General features: G+C 41.0%; 1 protein-coding gene across 4 annotated transcripts in view; it reads left to right on the plus strand.

Annotated features, from left to right (window-relative positions):
* LOC106845296 (histo-blood group ABO system transferase 2-like) overlaps nt 1-16466 on the plus strand; it is a 33580-nt gene extending 17114 nt beyond the window's left edge. For 2 of the 4 annotated variants that reach the window (XM_070518436.1, XM_070518437.1), the window contains exons 8-9: nt 6341-6451; nt 14021-14848. In XM_070518436.1, the coding sequence (XP_070374537.1) occupies nt 6341-6451; nt 14021-14711 (802 nt within the window). In that variant the 3' untranslated portion in view covers nt 14712-14848. Of the gene's footprint in view, nt 1-6340; nt 6452-14020 lie in introns of all 4 variants that reach the window. The other 2 variants (XM_044778468.2, XM_070518438.1) reach the window with 2 other exon arrangements.
* The last annotated feature ends 484 nt before the right edge of the window (nt 16467-16950 follow it).

Genomic DNA, 16950 nt, shown 5'->3' on the forward strand with positions numbered 1-16950 from the left:
AAGGTTTGCAAACCAGGCTCATAAGTTGATTGGTGAGCCCCTCTCGGGTCTTGGGGTGGCTGGGCTTATAAAGGCAAAACCCACCGGGTTTCCAAGGCTGCTGAGTCCAGTTTCTGATTGGTTGAACTTTTCTCCAGTTATAGTGTATCTTGGGCCCAGGGCTTTCCAAATGCCATAACCGCAGGGAAAATTTCACTGTTCTCTGGCAGTCTGGCAACAGTCAAGGGTGAAATGTAATTTTCTATTCCTGGCCATAGTTCAGCCTTGAGCTGGTCATGGTGACCATCATGTCGCCTCTGGCCTTGTTCTTATCTCTTTCTTTGATCATCGCCATGCTGCACATTTCATCCCCAGGGCTTATTTGTCTTGTCACTGGAAGTTTGTACCTTTTGTCCACCTTCACCCACTTCCCCTCCCACCCTCCACCTTGGGTAGCCCCCGTTCTACTCTGTTCCCCTGAATCTGACGTTTTTAGAGTCCACATGTAAGTGAGATCAGACAGTATTTGTCTTTCTGTCTGACCTATTTCACTTTGCATAATGTCCTCCTGGTCATCCATGTTGCTGCAAATGGCAGAGTTTCCTTCTTTTTTGTGGCTGAATAATATCATACACTATATAAATATATGTCACATTTTCTTTATTCACTCATCTGGCAGTGGACATTTAGGTTGTTTCCATGTCTTGGCTATTGTGAGTAATGCTGCAGTGAACATGGGAGTGCGGCTGTCTCTTCAAGAGAGTGATTTCCTGTCCTTTGGATATATGCCCAGAAGTGGGATTGCTGTATCGTATGGTAATACTGTTGTCAATATTTTGAGGAGCCTCCCTACTGTTTTCCGTAGTGGCTGCACCAGTTTACATTCCCACTAACGGTGCCTAGGAGTTCCTTTTCTCCACGTCCTCGCCAGGACTTTCCATCTCTTAACTTTTGGGTAATAGCCATTCTAACAGGTGTGAGGAGACATCTCCTTGTGGTCTCGATTTGCTTTTCTCTGATGATTAGTGATGCTGAGCACCTTTTCATGTTCCCGTTGGCGGTTTGAATATCTTCTTTGGAAAAATGCCTATTCAGGTCCTTTCCCCGTTTTGAAACTGAATTATTTGGGCTTTTTCACTGTTGAGTTGCGTAAGTTCTTTATATATTTTAGATATTAACCTCTTATCAGGCAAGCAGTTTGCAAATATTTTCTCTCATTCTGCCTTTTCATTTTGTTGATGGTTTCTTTTGTGTGTGTGTGTGTGTGCGTGAGGAAAATTGACCCTGAGCTGATGCCTGTGCCAATTTTCCTCCATTTTTTGTATGCGGGTGCCACCACAGCATGGCTTGATGAGTGGTGTGTAGGTCTGCACCCAGGATCCGACCCGTGAACCCGGGGCTGCTGAAGCAGAACACGCAAACTTAACCACTATGCCAGCGGGCTAGCCGTGTTGATGGTTTCTTTTGCTGTGTAGAAGCTTTTAGTTTGACATAGTCACACTGATTGATTTTTGCTTTTGTTGCCTGTGCTTGTGGTGTCATTGCCAAGACCCAAGTCAAGAGGTTTTTTCCCTGTGTTTTCTACTAGGAGTTTTATGGTTTCAGGTCTCACATTTGAGTCTTTAATCCATTTTGAGTTAATTTTTGTGAATGGTGTAGGATAGGGGTCTAGTTTCATTCTTTTACATGTGAATATCCAGTTTTCCCAGAACGCTTTATTGAAGAGACTGTCTTTCCTCCATCGAGTCTTCTTGGCTCCCTTATCAAATACTAGTTGATTGTATATGCGTGGGTTTACTTCTGGGCTCTCAATTCCATTGGTCTACATGTCTGTTTTTATGCCAGTACCATACTCTTCTGATTACTGTAGCTTTGTAGTATAGTTTGAAATCAGGAAGTGTGATGCCTCCAGCTTTGTTCTTCTTTCTCAGGATTGCTTTTGCTATTTGGGGTCTTTTGTGTCCAAACAAATTTTAGGGTTGTTTTTTTCTATTTCTGTAAAAAATGCCATTGGAATTTTGATAGGGATTGCATTGAATCCATAGATGGTTTCGGGTAGTATGGACATTTTAACAATATTAATTCTTCCAATCCATGAACACAAGATATCTTTCCATTTATTTGCATCTTTTTCTTTCCTCCCCAAAGCCCCAGGGCATGGCTGTATATCCTAGTTGTAAGTCCCTCTGGTTCTTCTACGAGAGCTGCTGCCACAGCACGGCAACTGACAGATGGTGGCGTGGTTTGCAACTGGGAAATGAACCCTGGCTGCTGAAGCCATGAGAGTGCCGAACTTTAACCACTATGCCATCAGGGCTGGCTCTATTTGTGTCTTCTTTAATTGCTCTTATCAATGTCTTACAGTTTTCAGTGTACAGATTTTTCACCTCCTTGGTTAGATTTACTCCTATGTGTTTTATTGTCTTTGATGCTATTGTAAATGGGATTGTCTTCTTAACTTCTTTCTCAGGTAATTCATCATTTTTGTTGTTAGTGCTGTCGAGTCAATTCCTACTCCTAGCAACCCTCTGGACAGCAGAGTGGAACCCTGCCCAGGCTTTTTGCACTATCCTCTAAGCTTCTGGGCTATATCAGATAATGCTCTGCTGCTATTTATAGGATTTTCGCCAGTTTTTGGAAGTAGGTGGCCAGGTCCTTCTTCCTAGTCTGTCTTAGTCTGGAAGCTCCACTGAAACCTGTCCACCATGGGTGGCCCTGCTGGTATTTGAAATACCAGTGGCATAGCTTTCAGCATCACAGCAACAAGCAGCTGCCACAGTACGACAGCCAACAGACAGGTGGTGTGGGTCTCTGACCAGGAAACGGCCCCGGGCTGTGGAGGTGAGAGCATCGAATCTTAACCACTAGCCCACCAGGGCTGGCTGATTCATTGTTAGTGTGCAGAAACACTGCTGATTTTTGTATGTTGATTTTGTATCCTGCAACTTAACTGAATTTGCTGATTAGCTCTGACTGTTTTATGGTGCAGTCTTTAGCATTTTTTCTCTATAAAATCACCTCATCTGCAAACAAAGACAATTTTTTTATTTCTTCCTTTCCGATTTGGATGCCTTTTCTTTCTTTTGCTTTGTTCTTTTTGCCTGATTGCTCTGGCTAGGACCCATCCAGTACCATGTTAAATAGTTCGTTCTTTTTTCTCAGGACTCCTCTGGCTATTCAGGGTCTTTTGTTGTTCCAATAGAAATTTTAGGATTCTTTGTTCTATTTCTGTGAAAGATGTCATTGGAACTTTGATAGGGATTGCAATGAATCTGTAGATTGCTTTAGGAACTATGGACATTTTAGCTATGTTAATTCTTCCAAGCCAAGAGCACGAAATATCTTTCCATTTCTTTGTGTCTTCTTCAATTTCTTTCAACAATATTTTATAGTTTTCAGTGTACAGGTCTTTCACTTCTTTGGTTGAATTTATTCCTAAGCATTTTATTCTTTTTGTTGCAATTGTAAATGGGATTTTATTCTTAATTTCTCTTTCTGCTGCTTCATTCTTAGTATATAGAAACCCAACTGATTTTTGTATGTTGATTTTGTATCCTGCAACTTTACTGTATTCATTTACTATTTCTAAAATATTTTGGTGGATTCTTTAGGGTTTTCTCTATATAAAGTCATGTCATCTGCAAATAGTGACAGTTTCACTTCTTCCTTTCCAATTTGGATCCCTTTTATTTCTTTTTCTTGCCTGATTGCTCTGGCTAGGACTTCCAATACTATGTTAAATAAGAGTGGTAAAAGTGAGCATCCTTGTCTGGTTTCTGTTCTCAGAGGGGTAGATTTCAGTTTTTCTCTATTGAGTATGATGTTGGCCGTGGGTTTGTCATATGTGGTCTTTATCATGTTGAGGGACTTTCCTTCTATACCCATTTTATTCAGAGTTTTTATCATAAATGGATGTTGTATCTTGAAAATGGTGTCTCTGCCTCTATTGAGATGATCATGTGATTTTTATTCTTCATTCTGTTAATGTGGGATTTCACATTGATTGATTTGTGGATCTTAAACCCTCCCTGAATCCCTGGAATAAATCTCACTTGATCATGGTGTATGATCTTTTTAATGTATTGTTATATTCGATTTGCTAGTATTTTTTTTTTTTGAGGATTTTTGCATTGATGTTCATCAGTGATATTGGCCTGTAATTTTATTTTTTTGTGTTTTCCTTGTCTGGTTTTGGTGTGAGGGTGATGTTGGCCTCATGGAATGAGTTAGGAAACTTCCCCTCCTCTTCAATTTTTTGGAAGATTTTGAGAAGGGTGGGTGTTAAGTCTTCCTTGAATGTTGTGTAGAATTCACCAGGGAAACTAGCTGGTCCTGGACTTTTTTTGGGCGGAGGTTTTTGATTACTGTTTCAATCTCCTTACTGGTGATTGGTCTATTCAAATTCTCCATTTCTTCTTGATTCAGTTTTGGAAGCTTGTATGATTCTAAGAATTTACCCATTTCTTCCAGATTGTCCAATTTGTTGACCCAGAGTTTTTCATAGTATTCTCTTATAATCTTTTGTATTTCTGAAGTGTCTATTGTAATTTCTCCTCTTTCATTTCTGATTTTATTTATTTGAGCCTTCTCTCTTTTTTTCTTGGTGAGTCTAGCTAAAGGATGTCAATTCTGTTTATCTTTTCAAAGAACCAGCTCTTCATTTCATTTATTTTTTTTCTACATTTTTTTAGTCAGTATTTCATTTATTTCTGCTCTGATTTTTATTATTTCCTTCCTTCTACTGATTTTGGGCTGTGCTTGTTCTTTCTCTGGCTCCTTTAGGTACACTGTTAAATTGTTTATTTGAGATTTTTCTTGTTTGTTGAAGTAGGCCTGCTACCTCAACAGTTTATTGCTATAAACTTCCCTCTTAGAACTGCTTTTGCTGTATTTCGTAAATTTTGGCATGTCATATTTTCATTTTCATTTGTCCCCAGGTATTTTTTAATTTCTCCTTTGATTTCATCATTGACCCAATCGTTGTTCAGTAGCATCTTATTTAATCTCCACATATTTGTGGCTTTTCCAATTTTCTTCCTGTGGTTGATTTCTAGTTTCATACCATTGGGGTCAGAAAAGATGCTTAGTATTATTTCAATCTTCTTAAATTTATTGAGACTTGTTTTGTGGCCTAATATGTGATCCATCCTGGAGAATGTTCCATGTGCATTTGAAAAGAACATGTATTCTGTGGTTTTTGGATGGAATGTCCTGTATGTATCTACTAGGTGCATCAGGTCTAATGTGATATTTAAGGCCAATGTTTCCTACTGATCTTCTGTTTGCATGATCTATCCATTGGTGTAAGTGGCATGTTAAAGTCCCTTGCTATTATCATGTTACTGTCTATTCCTCCTTTTATGTCTGTTACTTATTGCTTTATATACTTAGGTGCTCCTATGTTGGTTGCATAGATATTTACAAGTGTTATATCCTCTTGTTCTGTTTATTGTTATGTAGTGTCCTTCTTTGTCTCTTGTTATAGTTTTTATTTTAAGGTCTATTTTGTCTGATGTAAGTATCACTACCCCAGCTTTATTTTCACTGCCATTTGCACGGAGTATCTTTTTCCATCCCTTCACTTTCAGTTTGTGAGTGTCTTTAGGTCTGAAGTGTGTCTCTTGTATGCAGCACATATATGGGTCTTGTTTTTTAAAGCCAACCTATGTCTTTTGGCTGGAGCATTTAGCCCATTGATATTTAAAGTAGCTATTGATAAATATGTGCTTATTGCCATTTTGTCACTTTTTTTCTGGGTGTTTTAGTAGTTCTTCTCTGTTCCTTTCTTCTTCTCTTGCTCTCTTCCCTGGTGGTTTGATGGCTTTCTTTAGTATTATGTTTGGGTTCCTTTCTCTTAATTTTTTGTGTATTTATTATAGGTTTCTGGTTTGTGATTGTGCTGAGGTTCATGTATAATAACCTATGTATATAGCAATCTATATTAAAAGTTGATAGTCTCTTAAGTTTGACCTCTTGTTAAAAGCTCTATTCTTTTGCTCCCTTCCTCCCACATTTATGTTTCTGATATCATATTTAGCCTCATTTTTGTGTGTGTGTATCCATTACCCTCTCATCATAGAAACAGATAATTCTAGTCCTTTTGTCTTTTGATCTTCATATTAGCTTCATAGTGGTTGATGTGCTACCTTTACTGTATATTTGCCTTTACCAGTGATTTTATTGTTTTTTGGGGGGGATAATTTTCTTATTCCTATTTGTGATGTTTTCTTTTCCCCTTAAATCAGTCCCTCTAGCATTTCTTGTAAGACTGGTTTATTGGTGATAAGCTCCTTTAGTTTTGCTTGATTGGAAAATTCTTTATCTCTCCTTCCATCCTGAATGATAACCTTGCTGTCTACAGCCTTGGCTGTAGGTTTTTTCCTTTCAGCACTTTAAATATGACATACCACTCCCTTCTAGCCTGTAATGTTTCTGCTGAGAAGTCAGCTGGAAGGCGTATGGAGTTGCCTCTGTAAGTAACTTGTTGCCTTTCTCTTGCAGCTTTTAGGATTCTCTCTTTATCTTTAATTCTTGACATTTTTATTATAATGTGTCTTGCTGTGGGCCTCTTCGGATTTATCTTGTTTGGTGCTTTCTGTGCTCTCTGTACCTGAATGTCTGTTTCCTTTCTTAGGTTAGGAAACTTTTCAGCTATTTTTTCTTTGATTAGATTCTCTGCCCCTTTGCCTCTCTCTTCTTCTGGGCCCCCTATAATATGGATGTTAGTGTGTTTGATGTTGTCCCAGAGGTCCCTTGGACTGTCCTCATTCTCTTTAATTCTTTTTTCTTTTGTCTGTTCAGCTTGGGTGATTTCCTCTAGTCTTTTGTCCAGCTCACTGAGCTGTTCTTCTGTATCACCTGCTCTGTAATGAGTCCCTCTAGTGAATTTTTCATTTCTATTATTGTATTCCTCATTTGTGATTGGTTCTTTTTTATATTTTCCAATTCTTTGTTGAAGTTCTCACTGAGTTCATTCATTCTTCTCCCAAGATCAGTGAGCATCCTTATGACTCTTAGTTTGTACTCCTTATCAGGTAGATTGTTTATCTCTGTTTTTTTTTTATCTCTTTTTCTGAGGATTTGTCCTTTTCCCTTATTTGGAGCATAGTCTTTTGTCTCCTCATTTTGCCTCTTTCTCTGTGCTTATATCTGTGTATTACGTAGGTCAGCTACATCTCCCAATCTTGGAGAGATGGCCTTATCAGGCCCAGCAATATAGTCCTCTCTCATCACCAGTTCCAAATGTTCCAAGAGTGTCCCCTGTGGACTGCATGTGTCCTTCTGTTGTGGTGGGTTTGGTCTTCCTGCAGGTGCATGGGGAGGCTAGGCTATCCCCCTGGCCAGCTAGTTGTCATGCTCAGCTGTGTGCAGCTGCTATGGAGCCTTCAGTCACTTTATTGGGCATGGGGAGCCCAAGCACGGTTGGCAGCAAGGTCTAATAGCACATTCCTGCTGCAATTTTTCTGTTAAGTAAGTAGGCCCCCAGAGTGGCTGGTTGCTAGGTCAGGGGCTTATAATTACTGTAGGCCTCCAGCCTGCAGGCTGTCGTCAGCTCTCTCAGGACTGCAGCTGCCCCAGGTGTGGCAGTATATAATTGTTTCAGGCATTGGAAGGTGGAGCCAATGCCCTATGTGGCTTTTTGAGAAGCACATCTGCTGTAGCTGACAAGCCCCACCACTGTCAGGTCCACACACCTTTTCAACACAGCCCTGCTCCATGCACACACCCTAACCCACTGAAGCGGACCCACTCACCCCCCTGCAGAGACCCCACATACTCTTCCAATGTAGGCCCGCCCCTTGCACATGCCCTCCCTTGCAGAGGCAGACCCCCTCACCCCACTGCAGAGGACCCACATACCCTGCCTATGTGGACCCACAAGTTGCCCGAGGCCCTGCTGTTGGGTGGGGCCAGTCCCTAGGGTGGGCTGCCTGCCCCAGCTGAGCTGGATTAGCTCAGTGCTGTAATGCGTGGAGCAGACCCTTGCACTAACAGACCAGGGGAAAAACTCCCATGGCATCTGCCAGTGTCTGCGTCAGCCCACCTGTACTAGGTCACAATAATGGCTGCCACCAACTTCTCAGTCCCTGGGGAGGTGATCCCAGCCTGGGGAGGTCTCACCTTTTGCCAAGATGCAGCCAGAGCCTATCAAGTGAGTCTCTTTTCACCAAAGGACTGTGCACCTTTCTTTCTGGTGATTTTAGGTTGCTTTCTGAAATGGGTGAATTTGTGTTTGGGCACATTAAGAGCAGGCTTTTCTTTCCTGTATGTCCGACAGCTTTTCTGGGGGTATTTCCCATTGTTAGTAGCCAGCAAAGCCAGATGTTATGACACTCATCTTGGTTGTGCTGAGTCCAAAAGCTGCTTATTGTGACAAAGCTCTCTTGCTCAGATCCCCAACTCCTCCAGGGAAAGCTTCGTACCTTAAGATTTCTCCTGGACGTGAAATGCTGTGGCTACAATGTGACTTTTTTCTCTCCAGAAAGGACTTTCTACCTCTTCCACCTCAGTCAGCACTGTCCCTTGTTGTGGGGGTTCTTCTTATCCAGTTTTCAGTTCTCTATCGGGGTGATTGTTCCAAGAGTAGTTGTAAGTTTGTTGCGTCTGTGGGAGGAGGTGAGTTCAGAGTCCGTCTACACTGCCATCTTCCCACCAACCTAGGAATGTGTTTTGAATTTCCATAATTTCCACATGTGAATTTTCCTGCTCTCCTCCTGTTATTGATTTCCAGTTCCATACTATAGGGTCATAAAAGATACTTGGTATGATTTCAGTCTTTCTAAATTTGCTAAGACTTGTTTTGTTGTTTAACACATACTCTATCCTAGAAAATACCCCATGTGCACTTGAGAAGAATGTGTATTCTGCTGCTGTTGGGTGGAATGTTCTGTAGAGTCTGTTAGGTCCATTTGGTCTAGACTGTTGTTCAAATCTCCTGTTTCCTTGTTGATTCTCTGTCTGGATGATCTATCAATTTTTGAGAGTGGGCTATTACTGTCCCCAAATAATACTGGATTACTATTAATTTCTTCTTTTAGTTCTGTTAGTATTTGCTTTCAATATTTAGGTGCTCCGATGTTGGGTGCATATATGTTTAAAATTGTTATGTCTTCTTGATGGATTGATCCCTTTTGACCATTTTTAGCTTAAAGTCTGTTTTATCTGATATAATACAGCTATTTCTGCTTTCTTTTGGTTACCAGTTTCTTGGAATATCATTTTCCATCCCTTCACTCTCAGTCTATATGTGTCTTGAAAGCTAAAGTGAGTCTTTTATAGGAAGCAGATTGTCGGACCTTTTTTTAAAATCCATTCAGCCATTGTATGCCTTTTGATTGGAGAACTGAATCCATTTGTGTTTAAAGTGATTATTGATATGCAAGCACTCACTATCACCATTTTAATTGTTTAATTTAATTTTATGAATTTTTTTCTGACTGCTCTGTAGATCCTTTGCTCCTTGCTTTTTATTTTACTGTCTTCTGTTGTGACTTGATGACTTTTTGTAGTGGTAGCTTTGACTCCTTTATCATCATCTTTTCTATATTTCCTACAGGTGTTTTCTTTATGGTTACTATGAGAGTTACATAAAATATCTTATATTTATAACAACCTATTTTAAGCTGATAACAACTTTGATAGCATACATAAAGTTTATAATTTTACTTCTTTCTCTCTCACATTTTAGGTTACTGATGTTAAAATTCACGTATTTTTTATACTTGTATCCACTAACAAATTATTGTAGTTATGGTTATTTTTAATGTGTTTTGTTTTTTAAAAAATTTTAAACTAGAGTTGTAAGTGAATTATGCACCACGATTACAATACTAGAGAATCTGACTTTGACTAAATATTTACCATTACCAGTGAATTTTACACATATATTCATGACGTTAATTAGCATCTTTTTTTCTACTTGAAGAATGGGATGCCCTTAGCATTTCTTGTAAGACAGGTCTAGTGGTGATGAACTCCCTCAGCTTTTGTTTATTCAGAAAAGTATTTTATCTCTTTGTCATTTCTGAAGGATAGCTCTGCTGGGTATAGTATTCTTGGTTGACAGCTTTTTCTTTCAATATTTTGAATATAGCATCTCTTTCTTTCCTGGCCTGCAAAGTTTCTGTTCAGAAATCTGCCCCTCGTCTTATGGGGGCTCCCTTGTATGTGACAAATCACTGCTCTTTCTGCTTTCAAAATTCTCTCTGTCTTTGACTTTTGACAATTTAATTATAATGTATCTGGGTGTGGCCCTTCTCAGGTTCAAGCTATTTGGAGTCCTTTGGGCCTCATGGAACTGGATGTCCATTTCTGTCCCCAAGTTTAGGAAGTTTTCAGCAATTATTGCTTGAAATGCACTTCCTATCCCTTTCTCTTTCTCCTCTCCTTCTAGGATTCCCATAATGCATATATTGTTTTGTGGGGGGTTTTTTTTAATGATATCCCATAGGTTTCACAATTAACATTTTATTGTGTTGGCTTATCACTAATCTATCCATCTGCCCGTCTTTATGCATCCACCCATCCATATTGCTTTTGATATATATGAAAGTAAATTTCAGACATCAGTGCACTCCCCCTAAAGACTTCTCTGTGTGTATCATTAATTAGAGCTCAATATGTGTTTACAGTTTTTCTTCTTTCCAGGTAAAATGGATACACAATGAAGCACACATATTTTAATTGTGTTTTTACTGACTTTTGACAAATGCATATAGCTGTGTGACCAAATCCTTATCTACTTGTATAACATTACCATCACTCCCAGAAAGTTCCCTCATGCTCCTTCCCAGTCAACCTCTGTCCCTACTCCCTCACCAGCAACTACTGCTCTGACTTTTTCACTATAAGATTATTTTTCCTACTGGATTCCTACTGGAATCATAAAGTATGTACTCTTTTGTGTTGCCATCTCTCATTAAGAATAATTATTTTGAGACTCATCGACAATTTTGCATGGATCAACAGCTTTTTCTTTTATGTTGCTGAATAGCCTTCCATCATATGGACATAATAAGTTGGTTTATCCATTTTCCTTTTGATGAACACCTGGGCTATTTCCAGGTTTTGGCTATTATAAGTCAATATGAATGTTGTTGGATAAATCTTTTGTGGACATATGGTATAATTTTTCTTGATTGAACATCTAGGAGTAGAATTGCTCAGTCCTAGGTTACATATATATTCAGTTTTATTTAAAAAAAAAAAAGAAACACCACCTCCAGACCTTATCCCAAATTGATTGTAGCATGTTCTGTTCCCACCCACAATATATGGAAATTCTGGTTGCTCCACACGCTTGCCAGCGTTTGGTGATGTGAATTGCCTGTTAGCTTTTATACTGGGGTCTTTGTACAGACCTGTGAGTAGGTTTGTGTGGTAGATGCCTGGAAGAAGAATTGCGGGGAGAGTATACACCTTTAAAGTATTGATAGATTTTCTCATTTCCTCTGAAACGGTTTGAAAATTGATATTTTCATTAGTGGCATACAAAATACCTCCCCCTTGGGGCTGGCCCCATGGCCAAGTGGTTAAGTTTGCACACTCCACTTTGGCGGCCCAGGGTTTCACTGGTTCGGATCCTAGGCACAGACATGGCATCACTCATTAGGCCCTGCCAAGGTGGCATCCCACATGCCACAACTAGAAGGGCCCACAGCTAAAATGTACAACTATGTACTGGGGGGATGTGGGGAGAAAAAGCAGGAAAAAAAGAAGATTGTCAACAGTTGTTAGCTCAGGTGCCAATCTTAAAAAAAAATTACCTCCCCATATTCTCAACCATACTGAATTACTTGCTTAATCTTTTTTGTCAAAACAGCTTTACTAAACACCTATTACATGTGGACCATAAGGATAAGGCAGGGGAAAAAACAGATAAATCCTTTGCTCTCGTGGAGCTATAGTCTAGTGGGAAAAGACAGGAGACCAAATAGGACACAAATACAGAACATGTCATATAGAGATATGGGCTCTGAAAAAATAACCAAGGCTAGGCAAGGGGATGGAGAATGATTTGTTTTCATATGTAATTGCTTATGTGTTTATTTGCTCTTATATTGAGTTATAATAAAATATATTATGGTTATAGTAGTATTATAGTTATAGTTCTCATAAAATGTACACATTCAGGTGCACAGCCAGCTGGAGTTTTACATTTGCATGCATCTGTGTAGGCACCAGCAGGAAGAGCTATAGGGCGTGTCCAGTTCTGGGCATGAGTCAGAAGATGGAATGCTACTATAGGGGTAAACATCAAAGCGAACAGACTCCAAGCAGGGGGACGAGGAATTGCAAAAGGCCAGGAGGGGAATGTGTGGCATGTCAGGGACATTAAGGAGCTGGCCTGCCCAGAACAGAGGGTGGAGGAAAGAGGGGAAGGAGATGAGGTCAGAGGCAGATCTTGTAGGTCCTAGTAGACCACTATAGAATCTTGAATCTGTTTTTTTTTTTTAAGGCAAGATGCTGTTGGAGGGTCCTGAGCTGAGAGATATCCATCATTTGGATATTATCTATTATTTGAATTTTTGCCAACCTATGGATGAATAAAATATCTTATGGTGGAGAACATTTGTTCAACGTCATGCAGTCTGAATGCCTCCACTTACTATTCAGTTGGAGTACAATGTCTTTAGTGAGTAGAATAACTTTTTTTTTTTTTGAGGAAGTTTAGCCCTGACCTAACTGCTGCCAATCCTCCTCTTTTTGCTGAGGAAGACTGGCCCTGAGCTAACATCTGTGCCCATCTTTCTCTACTTTATATGTGGGACACCTGCCACAGCATGGCTTGACAGGTGATGCATAGGGCCGTGCTTGGGATCTGAACTGGTGAACCCCAGGCCATTGCTTACGAACACAGCGTATGAACCTAACCACTACACCACCGGGCTGGCCCCACATCTCGACTGTTTTCGGGTGTACAGTTCAGCAGTGTTAAGTATTCATGTTATGCAACCATCACTACCATCCGTCTCCAGAACTCTTTTGATCTTGCAAAACTGAAATTCTGTACCCATTAAACAATAACTCCCATTTCCTCCTCCCCAGCCTCTGGCAGCCACCATTCTACTTTCTGTCTCTATGAATTTTCCTGTTCTAGGTAACTCACACAAGTGGACTCATGTGGTATTTGACTTTTTGTGATTGGCTTTGTCAACTTAAAAAGCGAATTTTCCTAGTATTTTATCCTTGAAACAAGTTTATTCAGGAATACCCAAAAGAATTGCAATTCAGGAGGTGCATGCTATGGCCAATCATGGGCAAAGCCAGAAAACAAAGGAGAGAGCTGCTTTTATAGAGAGAAATGGGGAGAGGCAGGGGCTGTTCTAAAAGAAAGTCCATTGGGGAAAGTAACATATGAGGGCAGAAACAACTTCTCATTGGCTGAGCTGCAGCGATTCTGATTGGCTGGGCTGTGGCATTTCTGATTGGCTGAGTTGCAGCATTTCTGATTGGCTAGGTTGTCGCTTTTCTGATTGGCTGAGCTGTGGTGTTTCTGATTGGCTGGGCTGTGGCATTTCTGCTTGGCTGAGTTGCAGCGATTCTGATTGGCTAGGCTGTGGTATTTCTGACTGTCTGAGTTGCGGCGTTTCTGATTGGCTACACTGTGGCATTTCTGATTGGCTGGGCTGTGGCATTTCTGATTGGCTGGGCTGTGGCATTTCTGATTGGCTGAGCTGCAGCGTTTCTGATTGGCGGAGCTGTGGCATTTCTGATTGGCTGTGCTGTTGCCAGCTCGGGAGAGAAGTCTCCCGGCAGCAGTAACTAGTTTTACTTCCTGTCCAAGACCCAAGCGTCAGTCTCTTCCTGTTTGGTGTAAGTAAGGATGTGTCGTGGGGCGTGAGAGCTGCCCCTGCAGGCCTGCCCAAGTCCAGTTTAGTTAAGACTTCTTTGTTAATTTGCACAGCTTATTTCACTTGGGGTACCGTCCTCAAGGGATGCTATGGCTGTATAAGCCATTTTGCCTAAGTCTGTTCTGCTGCTGCTGTTTGACTGTGGCTAACACCCACCCTCTCTTTCCTGGGGTGCTTGTTGGTCTTAGATACGTGGTCTTCCTGAAGCTGTTCCTGGAGACGGCAGAGAAGTACTTCATGGTGGGTCACAGGGTCATCTACTACATCTTAACCGACCGGCCGGCGGACGTGCCCCAGATCCCCCTCCAGGAAGGAAGGCGAGTGGTGATCCTCAAGGTCCGAAACTACACGCGCTGGCAGGACGTGAGCTTGCACCGCATGGAGATGATCAGCAACTTCTCCCAGCAGCGCTTCCTCCATGAGGTCGATTACCTCGTGTGCGTGGACGTCGACATGAAGTTCAGCGACCACGTGGGTGTGGAGATCCTGTCCTCTCTCTTTGGCACCCTCCATCCCGGTTTCTATGCCAGCGATCGCCAGCGTTTCACCTATGAACGCCGCCCATTGTCTCAGGCCTACATTCCGGAAGATGAGGGTGATTTTTACTATGCAGGAGGCTTTTTTGGGGGGTCAGTGGCAGAGGTTTACCGGCTCACCACGGCCTGTCACCAGGCAATGGTGGTCGACAAGGCCAATGGCATCGAGGCCGTGTGGCACGACGAGAGCCACCTGAACAAGTACCTGCTCTACCACAAGCCCACCAAGGTGCTGTCCCCAGAGTACGTGTGGGATGAGCGGATGCTGCGGAAACCGCCTTACCTTAGGAGACTGCGATACGTGGCTGTGCCCAAGAATCATGCACAAATTCGGAGCAGATGAGACCAGACTTTCCAGGAGACCCCCACATATAAGGCTGTGGTATGCATCAGTGTTTCTACTTTTTGGATAAGGGATTGGCCAAAGATTCAATGAGTCGTCCCTCTGTTTCCTCTTCTGGAGTGGCTTCCACCACTCATCACACGAACCCAGCTCTGACTTTTCCTCCCCTCCCAGTCCAGCTTTCTGTCTCAGTGCTGCTCTTCCTTCAAGGTCCTGACAAAGTCACCTTCCCCATGAAGTTTTCTTGGATTGTCTCTTCCTCCTGCAGTTGAAATGAATTGCCCCTCCCCCTGCATTTCCATAGAACACTGGATGTATTCCTTTGGCTATATGAGCCCTCATGCCCAAATTCCCCATTGGTCTTGCCCATCATGATGCTAGCTCCTGAGAGCAGAGGCTAAGATTTCTTCATCTTTATATCCATCAGTACCTAGCTGAGTGCCTTATGCCTGGAGACTCAAAATATGTTCACATCTAAATTAAAGTGACCTTTAAAGACCTACTCTACCGGTGCCGGCCCCGTGGCCGAGTGGTTAAGTTCGAGCACTCTGCTTCGGCGGCCCAGGGTTTTGTCGGTTGGAATCCTGGGCGCAGACATGGCGCCACTCATCAAGCCACGCTGAGGTGGCGTCCCACATGCCACAGCTAGAAGGACCCACAACTAAAATTATACAACTATGTACGGGGGGCTTTGGGGAGAAAAAGGAAAAATAAAAGCTTAAAAAAAAAAGGAAAGCTATTCTACCATGTTCTGAGACAAGGGGGAGGCCCCGCCTGCAAGCGCTTGCTGAGTTTGATTTGTTTGTGTTGTTTCTTGGTTGTTTGTCTTTGCTTACTGAAGTGGAGTGCGAAAACTTAACCACTTGGCCACCGGCCGGCCTGATGGTTTCCTTTTTGAATCTTCTCAGTAGTATTTGGTATGTGGTCTAGATAGTCTAGCAGATTGAATTCACAGCTCTTCATTATTTTCTATGTCCTGGGATATTTCAATAATCTTGAACTTTGTTTTTAGTCAGAAAACCCATGGAACCGAGTGCAGTTTATGGTGGTAAATGTTTGATGAGTTTTTCTATCTCCTTCTATGGTACCTGAGCTCCTTCTGTTGTAATTTATTGAAGTTTCTACTTCTTGAGTCAGTTTTGATCATTTATATTTTCCTGGAAAATCTTCTATTTCATATTGATTTTTTAATTTGTTGGCAAAAAGAATGGCAGTGCAATTTTGAAATAACTTTAAATCTCCGTATCTAAAATCATATCTTCTTATTTCTACTGCTGTTTATTTGTGCTTTCTCTCTCCTTTTTTCTGACCTTCTTACACAGGTATCAGAGATTATTTTATTTTATTTTTAAAAAGCATCTGGCCTACTATTTGTTTGTTTATTAAATGGTAGTGTCTGCTTTCATGCTTATTAATTTATTCCTTCAACTTTATTTTAGTTTATTTTTTCCTAGCATTCTTGAGTAGAATGCCTGGTTAACAGGGTCATTTATTTGGAACACTGCTTGTTTCTGAGAAAAGCACATGCCTTCAACTTTCTTTTTGAGTAGAGTGCAAGTTGTGTCCCTCAGGCATTTATATCCAGTGTCCACGTTGTCACTCATTTCTAAATAGTCTGCTTTTATTTTCTCTTTAACTCAAAATTATTTAGAATAGTAATTTTTAAATTTCTAAGAAGTTAGTTTTTTCCTTGTTACGTTGTTTGTTCCTGGATATATAGTTTTGTAGTAGGAATAAAGTGAGCTGCACAATTTCAACTTTGGGGAATTCGTTGAGTTTCTTTTCTGGCTTACAGATGGATCACTCAAAAAATTTTCATGGGTAGTTGAAAGGAATCTACACAAAATGGTACAAACACTTTGGAGAATGTCTGGCAATTTCTTATAAAGTTAAATATACATCTACCATATAACTTTTTTAAAAATTTTTTTGGAGTTAATGAAGGGTTACAATCTTGTGAAATTTCAGTTGTACATTATTGTTTGTCAGTCATGTTGTAGGTGCACCACTTCACCCTTTGTGACGACTCTCCACCCCACCTTCCCTTGGTAGCCACTAATCTGTTCTCTTTGTCCACATGTTTAAATTCCTCATATGAGTGGACTCATACAGAGATTATCCTTCTCTATCTGGCTTATTTCACTTAACATAATTCCCTCAAGGTCCATCCATGTTGTTGCAAATGGGATAATTCCATTCTTTTTTACGGCTGAGTAGTATTCCATTGTGTGTGTGTGTG

Source organism: Equus asinus, chromosome 10 (assembly GCF_041296235.1).
Source record: "Equus asinus isolate D_3611 breed Donkey chromosome 10, EquAss-T2T_v2, whole genome shotgun sequence".
Classification (NCBI taxonomy): Eukaryota; Metazoa; Chordata; class Mammalia; order Perissodactyla; family Equidae; genus Equus; species Equus asinus.